General features: G+C 36.9%; 1 protein-coding gene across 4 annotated transcripts in view; it reads right to left on the bottom strand.

Annotated features, from left to right (window-relative positions):
• MKLN1 (muskelin 1) overlaps positions 1-16,865 on the bottom strand; it is a 242,854-nt gene that overhangs the window by 27,885 nt on the left and 198,104 nt on the right. For all 4 annotated transcript variants that reach the window (XM_001367124.4, XM_016426163.2, XM_016426164.2 and 1 more), the window contains 2 exons: positions 15,380-15,527; positions 12,919-13,033 (listed from right to left, as the gene is read on the bottom strand). In XM_001367124.4, the coding sequence (XP_001367161.1) occupies positions 12,919-13,033; positions 15,380-15,527 (263 nt within the window). The remainder of the gene's footprint in view (positions 1-12,918; positions 13,034-15,379; positions 15,528-16,865) is intronic.

The raw sequence follows: 16,865 nt of genomic DNA, 5'->3' as shown, positions 1-16,865 counted from the left end.
TTTACATAAGTGATAAAAATCTATAAACATGCTCAAATTTGTTTGCACAAGATAACTCTCTTCTCCTGAGTTTGCTTTGTGTAAGGAATCCCATTCCTACACCTCTCAAAGTCTCCATTTGGCTTCAATGTGTTTTGGGCAGCAATTTAACATTGTTAAGAGATGTCTAAGAGTAAGACAGAAAAGAAAAATAAGACATAATTCCTTTCCTGAAGTAGTTTACAATGTAATAGGAAACAGATTGAGAATTCATTTTTAAAAATCTACACAAGAGTGATGCATGGCAATGTAAAGTTACATAAATACATGTAGGATGCCCAGAAAACTCTCAGATCTTCTAATGTGTGTTGTGACTATATAATAATCAATACAGAGTCATAATAATAAAATACAGCCCCTTCTAACAAGAAAGTTTACAATCTAGCTAAATAAGTAACTACAATATAAAACATCTCCTAGAATAAAAAAGACTATTTGTACACAAGGATATTATTTCTGCCTTGGCATATATGCTTGCAATTTTGGAAGCTGCCACTAGAAGAGTGGTTCAGCTTCCAAGCTAGTTCTTTTAGTCATTTCTTTTTCCCCCTTAAAATCCTTATTTTCCATGTAAGAATCAATACTAAGTATTGGTTCCAAGACAGAAGAGCAGTAAGGCTTAGGCAATGGGGATCAAAGACTTGCCCTGGGCCACACAGCTAGGAAGTATCTGATGCCAAATTTGAAATACAGGACCTCCCACCTCCAGGCCTGGCTCTCTACCCACTGAATCACCTAACTGTCTCCTCTTGAAGTTCTTTGAAGGGATTTGCCATTGCCACCAAGACCATCAACCACTGACCAACTACTACTCATAGAGGGCTAAGTCCAACAGTCCATCAAATAGCAGTAACTCTCCCAGCTCTAATTCCTACAAAGCCCCTGTAGCCATCATGTAAAGGAGCAACTGTTCTCTTCATCACCAATATAATGTAAGAAGGCAGTTTGAGGAAGAAAAATAGGTGGCAGGGAGCATGTACCATAGAGGAGACAGATCAGGACTCTAAGCCCAAGGCCCCCAGGGACAATAATGCCCTAAATGCTGCTGGTTCTCACTCCATATATCCAATCAGTTGCTAAATCTTATCATTTCTTTCTCCACTACATCTCTCGAAAATATCTCCATTCCAATTCAATAACCATCTAGTTTAGGGTCCTTATCACCTGTTTCCCAGACGATCACAAAGATTGGTTTCCTCACCTTGAAAATCTTTCCACTCTAATCCATTCTCCAGAAAGCAGCCTTCATGACTTTCCTAAACTGCACATCTGGCCATACCACCCTCCTACTAAAAAACAAACAAACAAACAAACAAAAAACTCCAGTAATCCTTCTCACCTCTACAATGATTCTTCTGTTCAGCTTTTTACACAATATTTTCCCTCACACTTTGGATCAAAGAAACTATCCTCTTTGTTTCTCAAATATGATATTCCATTTCCTGCCTCTCTAGCCTGGCAATAGATGTTCCTCATTCTTATTATAAGCTCTCACCTCACCTCTTAAAACCTCTAGTTTCTACACACAAGAGCTACTAACTACATGAAACCTTTCCTGATTCCCCTAGTCTCCCTCTCTTCTCCCAGGCACAAATTACTTTTGCATTGATTTTATTTGGAATTGTCTATGCTATTTCCCCTGACAAAAGGTACTTTTGTGGGCAAGAACTGTTTTATTTTTGTCTTCATACTCCCAGTGCCTGTTACATAGTAGGCATTTAATAAATGCTTTTCTAGGTTGATTATATTCTAGTAGATAAATCTTAGAGAATATGTGAGGTTCAGAAAGGTTAAATAGCTTGCCCATGGTCACATGGGTAGTCTTACAAAGTGGATTTGAATTTGGGTCTTCCTGACGATGCACTCAGAACTCGTATTAACTATAGGATGCAGTCCTTTTTTAAATCTTAACTTTCTGTTTTAGTATCACTTCTAAGACAGAATAGCAGCAAGGGCTAGACAAGTGGGGTTAGGAAGAGTATGAGGCCACATTTGAACCTAGGTCCTCCTGACTCTAGGTCTGGTGCTCTATCCACAATGCCGCCTAGTTGTCCCTTCCTTTTCTATTACCATTTAAAAAAAAAGAAAACAAGAAGAAAGCCACAATAATAAGTGGGTCCTTTCTCACAAAACTATTTACAATACAGTTAAATAAAGGCACAGAATATAAAATAGGCCAGGAAGTATAAACTGCATACATAAAAGTCCTAAAGGAATATAAAGAGCAAAGGAGTTCATACATTGGGTTGGGTTAGCCTGGGAAGAGTTTCTATAGGAGGTCTCTCAAGTTATATCTTGGAGAGTGATAGGAATAAACTTTGTGTCAGCACCCTCACACCAACTTCAAGTTCTGTTTATATTAACCAATATTTTTGAAGCAAGTTCTAAAACATTTTGGACTTCAGTAAGAGCTGGCAAGAGCCAAAGACAACTTTTATACAGGACCATGAAATTACAAATTTTATATCAGGAAAAACATTTTATTTATTATTTTCTTACAAAATTACCTCTTCTTCTAAGAAACCATATGGCTGTCCATATTTAGTCTTGCACAAACATCAATTTCTTTCAAGTAGGTGAAAGCTGAACTTCTTTCATCCTAACACTGTATTCTGAGCCAAATTTCTACACACATCCAAAAGATATTTCCCTTAAGCTTGAGACAAAATATATATTTTTGCATTTTTCCATGGCAATGTTTTTTTAAAGCAAGAGAATAAAATTTGCAGCATAAAACTAACATTTCTAAATCACTTATACTTGTTTATAGAATTCTTTCTAGAATTCTAGAGTTTCTAGAGCTCTAAGATTATTTTTTTACCAATTATATTTGATTAGAATAGGAAATAGAGATAGTTTCTGAACCACGAACGCTTGACTGATTTGGACTCCCTGTTTGATTCTGGGCAAGTTATCTTACATCTTAGTGCTCAAGGTGAGAGGAAGTGAATAAGTTTGTCATGATTTGAGGTCATCCAATTAAAAACTGCAAAATAGCTGAAGCTCTGTTTGACACCTCTCTTCATCAATGAAAATATAGCTCTGAATCATCCACTCCCCTCAAAAAAGCATTCATAACTTACATTATGTCTTAGGAGGAAATACTGAAAGTGAACAAGGTGGTCTGGAAGTCTGTTGGAGGGATCATGCTTCCAGGGAGCCAAACTGGGATTATGAATTTGCTTTAAGTAATTTACACAAAGCTGATCAAAAGCTGTTTGCAATATTAAACCACTGAAATCCTACATTGATGCCCTAGCAGAGCATGGAGGTAATAGTCCTGGTCTTTATGGCAGCAGTATCAGACCCAGATAGAATTGGGTCCCTGAGGGCCACATATCAACTTAGAAAATCACAAACCAGTTACCACCTATGTTGCTCTGTATTTTTATTTATTTGGGTAAACATTTCTCAATTACATTTTAATATGCTTTGCCCTATGAGTTTGATATCTCTGCTCTTGTGAATTTTTTTTTGTTTTTTGTTTTTTATATTTTATTTGATCATTTCCAAGCATTATTCATTAAAGACATAGATCATTTTTTTTCCTTCCCCCCACCCCCCATAGCCGACACGTAAATCACCTGGGCATTACATGTTTTCTTGATTTGAACCCATTGCTATGTTGATAATATTTGCATTAGAGTGTTCATTTAGAGTCTCTCCTCTGTCATATCCCCTCAACCGTTGTATTCAGGCAGTTGCTTTTCCTCGGTGTTTCTACTCCCACAGTTTATCCTCTGCTTATGAATGGTGTTTTTTTCTTCTAGATCCCTGCAAATTGTTCAGGGACATTACACCGCCCCTAATGGAGAAGTCCATTACATTCAATTATACCACAGTGTATTAGTCTCTGTGTACAATGTTCTCCTGGTTCTGCTCCTCTCACTCTGCATCACTTCATGGAGGTTGTTCCAGTCTCCATGGAACTCCTCCACTTTATTATTCCTTTTAGCACATTAGTATTCCATCACCAACATATACCACAATTTACTCATCCATTCCCCAATTGATGGGCATCCCCTCATTTTCCAGTTTTTGGCCACCACAAAGAGCGCAGCTATGAATATTTTTGTACAAGTCTTTTTGTCCATTATCTCTTTGGGGTACAGACCCAGCAGTGCTATGGCTGGGTCAAAGGGTAGATATTCTTTTGTCGCCCTTTGGGCATAGTTCCAAATTGCCCTCCAGAATGGTTGGATCAGTTCACAACTCCACCAGCAATGAATTAATGTCCCTACTTTGCCACATCCCCTCCAGCATTCATTACTTTCCTTTGCTGTTATGTTAGCCAATCTGCTAGGTGTGAGGTGATACCTCAGAGTTGTTTTGATTTGCATCTCTCTGATTATAAGAGATTTAGAACACTTCTTCATGTGCTTATTAATAGTTTTGATTTCTTTATCTGAGAACTGCCTATCCATGTCCCTTGCCCATTTATCAATTGGAGAATGGCTTGATTTTTTGTACAGTTGATTTAGCTCTTTATAAATTTGAATAATTAAACCTTTGTCAGAGGTATCTATGAAGATTTTTTCCCAATTTGTTGTTTCTCTTCTGATTTTAGTTACATTGGTTTTGTTTGTGCAAAAGCTTTTTAATTTGATGTAGTCAAAATTATTTATTTTACATTTTGTGATTCTTTCTATGTCTTGCTTGGTTTTAAAGTCTTTCCCCTCCCAAAGGTCTGACATGTATACAATTCTCTGTTTACCCAATTTACTTATGGTTTCCTTCTTTATGTTTAAGTCACTCACCCATTTTGAATTTATCTTGGTGTAGGGTGTGAGGTGTTGATCTATTCCTAGTCTCTCCCACACTGTCTTCCAATTTTCCCAGCAGTTTTTATCGAATAGTGGATTTTTGTCCCAAAAGCTGGGATCTTTGGGTTTATCGTATACTGTCTTGCTGAGGTCGCTTTCCCCCAGTCTATTCCACTGATCTTCCTTTCTGTTTCTTAGCCAGTACCAAATTGTTTTGATGACTGCTGCTTTGTAATATAGTTTAAGGTCAGGGACTGCAAGGCCCCCATCATATGTGTTTTTTTTTTCATTATTTCCCTGGATATCCTTGATCTTTTGTTCTTCCAAATGAACTTTGTTATGGTTTTTTCTAAATCAGTGAAGAAGTATTTTGGTAGTTCAATGGGTATGGCACTAAATAGATAAATAAGTTTGGGTAGGATGGTCATTTTTATTATATTGGCTCGTCCTATCCATGAGCAGTTAATGTTTTTCCAGTTGCTCAAGTCTAGTTTTAGTTGTGTGGAGAGTGTTTTGTAGTTGTGTTCATATAGTTCCTGTGTTTGTCTTGGGAGGTAGATTCATAGGTATTTTATTTTGTCTAAGGTGATTTTGAATGGGATTTCTCTTTCTAGTTCTTGCTGCTGAGCTGTGTTGGAGATATATAGAAAAGCTGATGATTTATGTGGGTTTATTTTGTATCCTGCAACTTTGCTAAAGTTGTTGATTATTTCAATTAGCTTTTTGGTTGAATCTCTAGGATTCTTTAAGTAGACCATCATGTCATCTGCAAAGAGTGATAACTTGGTCTCCTCCTTGCCTATTTTGATGCCTTCAATTTCTTTTTCTTCTCTAATTGCTACTGCTAGTGTTTCTAGTACAATGTCAAATAGTAGAGGTGATAATGGGCATCCTTGTTTCACTCCTGATCTTATTGGGAATGCGTCTAGTTTATCCCCATTGCAGATTATAGTAGCTGATGGTTTTAGATATATACTGTTTATTATTTTTAGGAATGACCCTTCTATTCCTATGCTTTCTAGTGTTTTAAATAGGAATGGGTGTTGTATTTTATCAAAGGCTTTTTCTGCGTCTACTGAGATAATCATGTGGTTCTTGCTGGTTTGCTTGTTGATGTGGTCAATTATGTGGATGGTTTTCCTAATGTTGAACCAGCCCTGCATCCGTGGTATAAATCCTACTTGATCATGGTGGATGATCCTTCTGATCACTTGCTGGAGTCTTTTTGCTAGTATCCTATTTAAGATTTTTGCATCTATATTCATTAGGGAGATTGGTCTATAGTTTTCTTTCTCTGTTTTTGACCTGCCTGGTTTTGGAATCAGTACCATGTTTGTGTCATAAAAGGAGTTTGGTAGAACTCCCTCTTTGCTTATTATGTCAAATAGTTTGTATAGTATTGGGATTAACTGTTCTCTGAATGTTTGATAGAATTCACTGGTGAATCCATCAGGCCCTGGGGATTTTTTCTTAGGAAGTTCTTTGATGGCTTGTTGGATTTCATTTTCTGATATGGGATTATTTAAGAATTCTATTTCCTCTTCTGTTAGTCTAGGCAGTTTGTATTTTTGTATATATTCATCCATATCCCCTAAATTGGTGTATTTATTGCCATATAATTGGGCAAAGTAATTTCTAATGATTGCCTTAATTTCCTCTTCATCGGGGTTGCTGTCCCCCTTTTCATCTTTAATGCTGTTAATTTGCTTTTCTTCCTTCCTTTTTTAAATTAGATTGACCAGTACTTTGTCTATTTTGTTTGTTTTTTCAAAGTACCAGCTTCTTGTCTTATTTATTAAATCAATAGTTGTATCACTTTCGATTTTATAAATTTCTCCCTTAATTTTTAGGATTTCTAGTTTGGTTTTCTGCTGGGGGGTTTTAATTTGATCGCTTTTGAGTTTTTTTATTTGCATTTCCAATTGATTGATCTCTGTTCTCCCTAGTTTGTTAATATAAGCAATCAGGGATATGAATTTACCTCTGATTACCGCTTTGGCTGCATCCCAAAAGGTTTGAAAGGATGTCTCGCCATTGTCATTTTCCTCGATGAAATTATTAATTGTTTCTATGATTTCTTCTTTAACTAAACGATTTTGGAGTATCATATTGTTTAATTTCCAATTGGTTTTAGATTTGGTTTTCCATGTACCATTACTAATCATTATTTTTATTGCCTTGTGATCTGAGAAGGTTGCATTCATTATTTCTGCTTTTCTGCATTTCTGTGCTATGTTTCTGTGACCTAATGTATGGTCAATTTTTGTGAATGTGCCATGTGGTGCTGAGAAGAAGGTGTATTCCTTTTTATCCCTATTTATTTTTCTCCATATGTCTATTAATTCTAATTTTTCTAAGATTTCATTCACTTCTTTTACCTCTTTCTTATTTATTTTTTGATTTGATTTATCTAAATTTGATAATGGTTGGTTCAAGTCTCCCACTAATATGGTTTTACTGTCTATTTCTTCCTTCAATTCTCCTAGTTTCTCCATTAGAAATTTGGGTGCTATATTATTTGGTGCATACATGTTGATTAATGATATTTCCTCATTGTCTAAAGTCCCTTTTAACAAAATATAATTACCTTCCCTATCCCTTTTGATCAGGTCTATTTTTGCTTTGGCTTTATCAGATATCATGATTACCACTCCTGCTTTCTTTCTGTCAGTTGAGGCCCAGAAGGTCTTACTCCATCCTTTAATTCTGACCTTGTGGGTGTCAACCCGCCTCATGTGTGTTTCTTGAAGACAACATATGGTAGGGTTTTGGATTCTAATCCATTCTGCTATTTGTCTACATTTTATGGGTGAGTTCATCCCATTCATGTTCAAAGTTATGATTGTCATTTGTGGACTCCCTGGCATTTTTATATCCTTCCCTAATTCTAACCTTTTCTTCTTCGGCTCTACCTTTTAGTCCAGTGATTTACTTGAAATCTGTCCCCCTTGTCCCCTCCCTTGATGTTTCCCTTTTTAGTCCCTCCCTTTTTGTTCCCTCCCCCTCCCCCCTCTCTTTCCCTCCCTTTTTGTTTTTCCTCTCCCCCTCCCCCCCTTGGTTTTCCCTTCTCCCTACCCTTGTTGGGTAAGATAGAATTCAAGATCCCAATGGATCTGGATGTTTTTCCCTCTCAGAGTTGATTTCCCTGAGATTAAGGTTTAAGTAAAAAACCCTCTCTTCCTCTCCTTCTTATAGGAGTTTTCTTCCCTTCCCCTTCCCATGTGAATCTTTGTGTGAGAAAGATTATTCTATTTGGTCTTTCTTTACCCCCTATTTATACATTACATTTTCCCCACATGTTAGTATACATAGATTGAGAGAAATGTACTCCTTATAGAAGAGAGTTTGAATAAAGGAAGAAGATAACATTTTTCTCCTTTCCCCTTTCCTTAATATTTACCTTTTCAGGTATTCCTTGCTCTTTGTTTTTCGGTATCAAACTTTTCACAGAGTTCTGGTCTTTTCTTTGCAAAAAGTTGGAAATCTTCTATTTTGTTGAATGCCCATACTTTCCCTTGGAAGTATATAGTCAGTTTTGCTGGATAGCTGATTCTTGGTTGAAGACCCAGCTCTCTTGCCTTTCTGAAAATCATGTTCCATGCCTTATGGTCATTCAGAGTAGAACTTGCAAGGTCTTGTGTGACCCTGATTGGCATTCCTTTATATCTAAATTGTCTTTTTCTGGCTTCCTGTAGGATTTTTTCTTTTGTTTGATAGCTTTGGAATTTGGCAATTATATTCCTGGGAGTTGTCTTTTGGGGGTTTAGTGTAGAAGGTGTTCTGTGAGCTCTGTCAGTGGCTGTATTGCCCCCTTGTTCTAGAATCTCTGAGCAATTTTCTTTGATTATATCTTGTATCACCATGTCGAGTTTGGTGTTTATTTCTGGCTTTTCTGGAAGTCCAATTATTCTTAAATTATCTCTTCTCCCTCTATTTTCCAGATCTGTCACCTTGTCGGTGAGATATTGTATGTTCTCTTCTAATTTCTTGGTATTTTGGCTTTGCTTTATTAATTCTTGCTCTTTTACATGATCGTTGTCTTCCAGTTGCCTGATTCTGGCCTTTAAAGCCTGCTTTTCCTTTTCAGTTTGGTCACACCGGTTTTGTAGATACGTGAATTTCTTTTGCATTATTTCCCACTTTTCCTCCCAGAAAGCTTCCATCTTTTTGGTCATTTCTGATTCAAATTCTTCATGGGTTTGTGGAGAGTTTCCATTTCCTTTGGAAGGTTTCGGAGCATTTTCTTGTGTATCGTCTTCTATCTCCTCTGTATTTTGTATTTTGGCTCCATAGAATGTGTCCAAAGTTGCCCCTTTCTTCTTATTTTTCTTGGGATTTTGGGGCTTCTGTGCTTCTGTGGAGTTTGCCATCTCTGAATGGGGAGGATTAGCTTTTCTTATCTCTGTCTGGTGTTCAGAGGCTTTAGTCCTGGGCAGATTGTCCGTTCTATGAGCTTTCCCTGGGTTAAACTGAGCATGCCTTAAGGCAATGACTTTCACTGGAACTGGAATGGAAGGGTTGGACCAGGGGGCCACACTCTCCCCGGGCTCTCTCTGTTTCCCTGCTGCTAAGGTGCCCCTCGACTGGACTGGGTTGGGTTGCTTTCCGGAAGTTGCCTTCAGAATAGATGGCCCTGAGGCTGTCTTGTCGGCCCTGAGGGTTACTGTTGTTTCAGAAGACCCTTCTCTCTGAGGGGGGAGGGGCCGCAGCTTCCCGGAGCCTTGGACTCTGAGCCCCTACCCCTTAGGTCCGAGTGATCTCGGGTTCTGGCTTTTGAGGGGGGCCGTACCTGGACCAGGTCCAGGTCCAGGAGGATGATTCCCAGGGTCTATGCTGTTGATCGTTTTGAATTTCGGCGCCTTAGGAGCTTATAGTTTGAGATTGGTCGGGAAGGATTTACGGAGATCTGAACTTTAGCTTTCTCTAAGCCGCCATCTTGACCGGAAGTTCCCTCTTGTGAATTTTAAAACTATTCCACCCTAATCAGACCATTTTTTAGAAAATTTGATTTAGCTATTTTCTGATCAGTAACAATAGAGATACTTGGAATAATAGAATCAGGTATTGGAAGTCCACATTTATTCACCCTACTCAGTTTAACAAGGTCAGGATGCCTGCACCATACTCAAGATTAAGTATCTGGGAAAAAAGGCAACAGACATGTGCAGAAAACAGCTGACAGACTCGTAGGCTGTCCTAAGTCAAGCTAAGCTATCATTGGTACAGATGAGATGCAGAAAAGTGATGTAAAAACGTCTATAAGGCACGTCACTTCCTATCTCTTGCTCTTTCCCTGGAGAGAAGACTTTGGCTGGCAGTGTGCTAAGCGTTCCAACATCTTGGTGTGATGGCAGCTATTGTTTGGGTTGGTGGTGAGTTTTTCCCTGGAGCTGATTTCAGGTTCAGGCATCTTGGCTTAGCCTTTTCCCTTTTTGGAGTTCAAGCCTGACTCCTTCCTCCTTCATACTCCAAACCCTTATCTCCTAATCTCCCCCCTCGCACTATAGCACTATCGGGGTGGGGGTGGGGGTGGGGGGAAGAACATACTCCTTTCCTTCTTCCTCCTCCTTAATCTCCTCCCCTATCAATTAAAATCAACATAAATTTCCAGCTGACTTGTGTTTTTCATTAGGATTTCATAAATAAAATCCTTGGCGACCAAAAATAATTGTACATTCAGTCTTAGCCATAATTTCACCTGTTACACTCTAGAGGGATAAATCAGCTACATGTGAGCTTTGTTGGATCCTACCAGGCAAAAATGGTTATAAGACCAATGACAGAATGTACACAATGATAGAATGTACATTTGTTATCTGAGAGCCCATCTAACAATAATTATTAATAATCGTCTTTGTGATTTATAAAATACTTTCTTCACAACAAACCCAAGGAACATATTTTAAAGATGAGGAAACAGAGACTCATAGAGGTTGTGGGTTAAAAGAAGTCTTTTAGAACTGGAAAATCTGTTCTTTTAGAACCACTCTGAGGTTCCAGCCCAATTTCTTCATTATACAGATAAAGCACAAAAGGCCTGGGAAGGTTAAGTGATTTCCTTACAGTCACATAATTGTTATGCCTTCATGTGGACACAACATGAGCACCCATTTCCCACATCCAGCTCCTGGGTTCTTCAAATTTATCAATAGAAGGCTTATTATTAGGTGATATATTTTGGAGTCCCAATTATTCAGGGAAAGCATTTTGTAGGGCATGAAATGACTATGACATGTTGTTGGAGTGAGTATTGAAACAATAAACTGAAATAATTGTTTATTTAAGATATTTAAGGGAGGGAAGGAAGGGAAGGGAATTAGGATGATCTATATAGGTATAAAAACTAATTCCTCCCATCAAAATCTAATAGGAATGAATAGATGTTATCTACACTGAATTTGTACCTACAGATCTCAGCTACCTGTAATATCCTAACCAGAATCCTTCCCCTTTTGCTGGTAATTAGGGGAAGAGAAGACTGGAAGAAACACAGGTAGGAGTCCTAGTAGAAATCACAGCAGCAGCTGGAACACACAGGAACAGATACAGATCCAATAAGAAGGGGAGTAATGATTTAACTCAAACAATCCTGCTGTGGAGTTTAAAACCAATCTCAACTACTTCTCAGAAGGTGAAACTTGCTTGAAGGAAAGATCACATGCACAGTGTCCTACTCCAGAGTAAATACCACTAACTCAGTCTCTATAAGGTTACGGAATTCTCCCTCTGCCTCTACTTTAGTACTTCCTGCTTTCTCTATGATTTCCCTATAACAATTTACAAACCAATGGAATCATAGATCCTTGAAGTATTGTTTAGAAACAGGTTTAAGCAAATGGGGATATAGTTCAAAACAGGCATTATATGACTTGATTAAGCAAGTTAATTTTAAGGTTCTGGGAGGGGCTTTATATTAATCATATTGTCTGTCAGATATAGTGACAAAAAATAAGTGGTATGAAAATGTTTTTTAAAATATTTTTGGATAAGGCCATATAAGATAAGTTTGTTAAAAAGGAATTCCAGTAATATGTTGGAATAAAATCAATCAAATAATTATTAAACATAGAATTAATGGCATACTACCCTTAAACAAGTCTTTCCCTTAAGCATTCCATGAAATTTCAAAAATATTAGTTTTCTATTTTTTTTTAAACCCTTATCTTCCTTTATAAAATCAATTCTGTGTATTGGTTCCAAGGCAGAAGAGTAGTAAGGGCTAGGCAATGGGGGTTAAGTGACTTCCCCAGGGTCACAAAGCTAGGATGTGCCTGACACCATATTTGAACCCTGAATTTCTCGTCTCTAGGCCTGGCTCTCAATCCATTGCGCCACATTGAGCATCCCCTTATTAATTAGATTTCAATGCCATTATAAAGTACTAGCTCCTTGTAGGAGAAAAATTATTTACTTTTAACTGAAGACTAAGGGAAAGAACTCTTACAAAAATTCAACATCCTTTCATTTGTACTTCACAACATGCATATTTATTCACTAATTCTCAAATGAAGAGCAAGAATACTGGTTCTCTAAAACACAAATACTAAACTACAGCAAATGACTTGGTAAGTCAAAAGAAATTCTTTCAAACACCTGAGCACTATGTCAGAAGCTATAAATTAACCTTGCCTTCATAGTTGTTAACTAGGCTAATGGAAGAGAGCAAATGACTCATTCCAACCAAGAGAAGTATAAAAATGATTCCTTTAGATAAAAATAAGAATGTGTATAGTTTGTTTCCATTCAGAAGGGCACTCATGCCAAATCTGCTCCTTATATTTTTCCCAAATAAGTTTTATACAAATGATAGGAAACCAATGGCCCGATTTCCTTAGAGAGGTCACCTTACTGGGTATACCACATACATTTTATTTTACTTTTAAAAACCTTTACTTTCTGTCTTAAGAATCAATATTAAGTATTAGTTTTAAGGAAGAAGAATGGTAAGGGCCAGGCAACTGGAGTTAAATGACTTGCCTATGGACACACAAGCTAGGAAGTATCTGAGGTCACATTTGAACCCAGGAAGTTCCCATCTTCAGGTCTGGTGCTTTCTCCACTGAGCTACCTCACTGCCCTGCTAAAGGTATTGTACATGTAGAAAGCACAATAGTACCTTGTGCAATTCATCATACACAAGCTGGTGGGCAAATCTTGGGCATGGTTCCTCCTCCTGTAGACTTTTACTTGGATTATCCTTTGAAGCTTGATCATTTTTATAGACACAGGACCTGTAATACAAATTGCTATTATAGTACTGCCCTACTAAGATGAGTAACAAACATAAGACAAATGCAATTAAAGCAAATAAATAAAACTGCGTATTCAGTAAATCCTAGTAGATGAGACATTCTACTCTTGTGTAATCTTTAAAAAAATTTTTAATTGATACATTGTTTTTATAACATCTTTATTTTCAAATAGATTCCTGCTTCCTTCAACTATTCAGAGGCATGCTTTGTTACAAAATAAAGGAAAAAGTGTGAACCTTAAAAATTCCCAGACCCTACTTCATAAGATTGGATTAAGACCATTCCATTTGGGCAGTGAACTCTACTTAGATCAGGAATGTGAGAACTCTACTTCACCTACTTAAGTCTGCCCTAGGGGAAGATAAAGTTGTAAACTTTTCTGAACAATGAAAAGTACTTAAGCCCATACTTATAATAAGGCAAAAAGTTCTTAAGATAAGTACCTATAAAGGTCAAGCCACTTGTGAATTTACAAGGAACAAAGTGCTGAGAAACTTACTCAGAGCTTTCCTGGTGTGAATTACTCAAAAATTTACACCTTCTTAGATGTGGACTAAGAATGGTCTGTCCTTTGAAAAACGTCTACTGTGATTGGTAGATGGAAGAACTTAGGGGAGGTGACATAGGAGAAAATTCCCTATATAAGGAGATGACAGGCTCTTAAAAAAAAACAGGCTCTAAGGAGGCTGTTGGGAGAGAGCTCTGGAAACAGGCTCTTGGGACATTCTCTGGCTGGAACTCCCTTTGAGGAGGACTCTGGCTGGAATTCCCTCTAAGGAGACTCTGTCTCTCCCGGGTCTCTCTCGGGACAGTCAGCTGGGAAGTCTGAATTGCAGCTGGTGCCTCTCTGATCACTAGAATCCTTGCTTGGACAGATCTTGTGGTGAGTGATTAAGGACTGACTGATCTCTCTCTTAAGACTTAGGTCTAGGCCATGTTGGCTAAGGCCCTTCATACTTATTCCTTTCTTATTCTCTCTCTCTTTCTTTAAATCCTCATTGTATTATTAATTAAAATTCTCTATAAAAGCCAGTTGACTTGGGTATATTCATAATTGGGAATATTTCCCTGGTGACCACCTTATATTTGACTTGAAACAAGACACTGTAGTGAAAACATATTTTCTGCGTTCACAATTTACTCATCCACTTTTATATCTACTACAATTTATATCTTCCACTATTTTAATCACTACAGTTTATGACACCCAACTATTTTAACTCTTACAGTTTATGGCTCCCACTCTTTTAAATCTTACAAAAGGAAAAAAGCAGGTCAGTGAAACTAACAGACAAACTATATACGATATACAATAGGGAAAAGAAAATTTTTTAAAGGTTTAGCTAACAGTGAAATCCAAAGTTCAAATCTTTAAAGTAATCTTATTTACAGATTATCTAAACTCTTCCTGAAGTCCAAGGCTCCTTTGAAAGTCCTTACATAGAAGGTTTAGAAGATCTTCCAAATAGAAACCAATACCTACTAGAAAGTCTTCTACACATTAGGTGTTTAATAACATATTCGGTAAACTGAAACAATTCATTTCCAGAACTCACTTTTTAGATCATTAAAGAAGAGATAGTATCTTTGGATAGGAAGGAAAAAATGGTGAAATGAAAGAAAAGGAATGTTGAGCTTAATAGTAATAAATAGTAATAAATTAAAATAAATTAAAAAATAAATAGTAATAAAAGGCTAACAATTAGGCTGCTCTGCTTTTCCCTTAACAAGTAAGTATACTATTTTGAATGTATTTAATTTCTTCATTGCCAAGTTCCACTCTAAGTTATAAAGGGGGAAATTTTTTTGAAGGGTTTATGTTCATTGTAATATCGTTCCACAGATTAAAGAATAATCATAGAATTATCAAAGTGGACCAGCTAGGTAAATCTTCCCACTTTACAGGTGAGGAAACTCAGAAGGGTTAACCTAATCAAGGGCACATGGTAAGTTAGTAACAGAGTGGGAATAAGAATCCAGGTCTTCTTACTCCCAGCAAAGAACTCTTTCCCCCAAGTAAAAATTTTTTAAGCAAAATTGATTATTTTCAAATGTAAGACTGTTAGGTGCTACTTGGCACAGATTGCATTTAATCTATTTATTTCCTTGCACATAGCACAAGGTTCTATAAACAATAGGCATTTTATTTTATTTTTTAAATTTACTGCATTGGGAGTGTCTGGCACAGATAATTATTGGTCTTTTAAATGTACTTTTTCTACAAATTAATATATCTTCCATTCTTCCCCCTTTTCTAAAATTGAATAAATGGCTATTACAAATTGTACTTGCCCTAGGATTTCAGCACACATAACTGTTTCTTACCAACTATTTCTCACAATGTCATAAATCCAGAAGGAGTTCCTGACATTCTCTTCCCTCTTCTCTTTGTCTTTACTGAGTCCAGACAGGACATGTATTTCATTCAGTTCTGGATCAATGGTAGCTCTTTGTGTAAAACCAGTCATTGGCACTATTAAGATGAGAGGGAAAGATAATAAAAATTCACATTAGAGAAGGGATAGAACATAAAAAATTAATTGCATACACCCCTATTTCTTAATTTAGTAGGGAAAAGGGAAGAAAAAAACGAGTAGAGGGAAGAATTTGTTATATGAATTGCTTTTGACATGAAGTTCATGTTCAAATGTCTGGTTTACAAGCTGAAAACAAGAATCCAAACCTGGATCTAAAAAAAAGCAAACCTTGGCGAAAAGTGGAGTGGAGTACATTCAAATTCTTACAATTCATATACACCTAATAAGAACAGTTTCTCTTTGTTTGTTTGTTTTTTAAATTGGCTTGGAACTATGACTTCATTGGTAAAAGAACCTTCCAGGGTGAAAAAGTCCTCTACTAATAGATATCTACAATCCTTCTTCAACTTATAGTCTCTCTATCTCTAACTTTACAGAGGGTCATGGAGCCAGTATACATCCAAGGTGGGACCTGAACCAGTCCTAAAGAAATCAGAAGTAAGAAGGGAGGAAGAACCAGAATCTAAGGGGGTACCTTTTATTGCCTCTTAGTTGAGGAATGGCTAAACCAATTATGGTTTATGAATGTAATGGATTATTACTGAATTCTAAGAAATAACAAAAGAAAGAACACCAGAAAATCCAGAGTAGTCTGAGCTGACACAAAAATGAAATAAACAAATCTGGAAGAATACAAGGACCACACTGAAAAACAACTTTGAAAGACCTAAAAACTCTGATCAATGCAGTTACCAAGCACATCTTTAGAGCCCTCTGGTGACGCATACTAACCATTTCTCCTGACAAGAGAGGAGATGGACACAAAATGCAGAAAGAAATATGCATTTTTGGACATAGCCACAGGGTGGCTTTGTTTTGTTTGACAATGTTTTCTTTCTGACAAAGGGAATTAGCAATGCTTATTCCAAAAAAAGATGGCCATTGAAACATATTTTTAAATGGCCAAAAGAGAAGCACAGCTAAGCAGTAACTTTAAAAGAATAGAATTTATTGCATACACACATATGACAGTGAATGAAATAGGCAATTCATTGTGTAATATTGAAATTTTTTTGGGTGTGTTCTGTTGTGTGTATGAACATGTCCTTTTGGAAGGCATTTAAAAATATTTCATGACACGCCACTGGTTTTAAAATGCCATGTTTTAACATTTTTTTATTTAGAATATTTTCCCATGGTTACATGATTCACGATCTCCCCTGCTCATCCTCCATCCTCCCAAAGCTGACAAGCAGTTCCACTAGGTTATATCTGTATCATTATTCAAAACCTTTCCCCATGTTATTCATATTTGCAGTAGAGCGATTCTTTAA

The sequence above is a fragment of the Monodelphis domestica genome, chromosome 5 (assembly GCF_027887165.1).
Source record: "Monodelphis domestica isolate mMonDom1 chromosome 5, mMonDom1.pri, whole genome shotgun sequence".
NCBI lineage: Eukaryota > Metazoa > Chordata > Mammalia > Didelphimorphia > Didelphidae > Monodelphis > Monodelphis domestica.
Note: the sequence above shows the minus strand (reverse complement) of the source record. Positions and strands in the feature narration are given on the sequence as shown.